This window comes from Poecilia reticulata, unplaced genomic scaffold, assembly GCF_000633615.1.
Source record: "Poecilia reticulata strain Guanapo unplaced genomic scaffold, Guppy_female_1.0+MT scaffold_190, whole genome shotgun sequence".
NCBI classification, from domain to species: Eukaryota; Metazoa; Chordata; class Actinopteri; order Cyprinodontiformes; family Poeciliidae; genus Poecilia; species Poecilia reticulata.
The window spans coordinates 458,270-459,177 of record NW_007615019.1 but is presented as its reverse complement, the minus strand read 5'-3'; the positions used below and the strand labels follow the sequence as shown (position 1 = coordinate 459,177).

Below are 908 nucleotides of genomic sequence, written 5' to 3'. Positions count from 1 at the left end.
ACACACACACACACACACACACACACACACACTCTGTTATGACCTGGTTGGTTCAGGTTGGGGACTTTATGGGCTCCCTCTGTCGTCTGACACTGGGGGGAACCAGAACCAGAACCAGAACCAGAACCAGAACCAGACCCACCGATCTGAGATCCTTAGAGACTGAGGGGAACCAGAGCCGTGTGTTGCTCTGACCTGTCAGCTGCTTGTCGCCGGCCGCCGGGGCCACGCCAACGTACGGCGTGGTGAGCTGGGTGGCGATTATGGCAGCTGTTGGTCCAGGAAGCATGCAGAGACGGGGACAGAGACAGAGAGACGGGCTGAAGCAGAGACATCAGCGTGGGACTCTGGCTGTCCTGAAGGAGCTCGTCCAGAGAAATGGCTCAGGTCAGTCAGCCTCCAAAGCCCTGGGTCAAAGCTGAGCCTCCTTCAGGAGAACCAGGAGCCTTTCAGGTCAACAGGAAGTAGTTTAGTTCAGGAAAGACACCTGGAAGAGAAGCTGGTTAATCAGCCAATCAGTGCTCAGACATTAGTAATCAATCATTCAGCCAGAAGCAGAGGTTAGACTCCACCAGGTGCCTTCACCTGTTCAAGACGTCAGGAGGAACCTGGGTTCGGACCAGGATCCCCTGATTCTGTCGAGCCTCCTGATTGGCTCTCTCTGACTCACAGGAAGTTCCTTTAAGGTGCAGCTGATCCGGATCTGGAGGAGGCTGAGATCACTTCTGCTTATCTGGTCATTGGGAGCTAATAACCCTGCATGTAATGACCCGGTAATCCAGACCTCCTCTGGCTCTGCACCGCATCAGACTGGTCTCACTCTGATCTGATCAGAGCTTCCAGTTCCTAGACTCAGCAGGAAACTTTCTCCAGGTTTCCCTCCCTCCGGTCCAGAGAGTCCGGTCCAG

At 54.7% G+C, this 908-nt stretch overlaps 1 protein-coding gene across 1 annotated transcript in view; it reads right to left on the bottom strand.

Moving 5' to 3' along the window:
* The window catches only part of LOC103460173 (receptor-type tyrosine-protein phosphatase mu-like), a 97,680-nt gene that overhangs the window by 32,508 nt on the left and 64,264 nt on the right, over positions 1-908 (bottom strand). Inside the window, exon 19 of the mRNA XM_017303119.1 lies at positions 196-327. Coding sequence (XP_017158608.1) covers positions 196-327 — 132 coding nt within the window. The remainder of the gene's footprint in view (positions 1-195; positions 328-908) is intronic.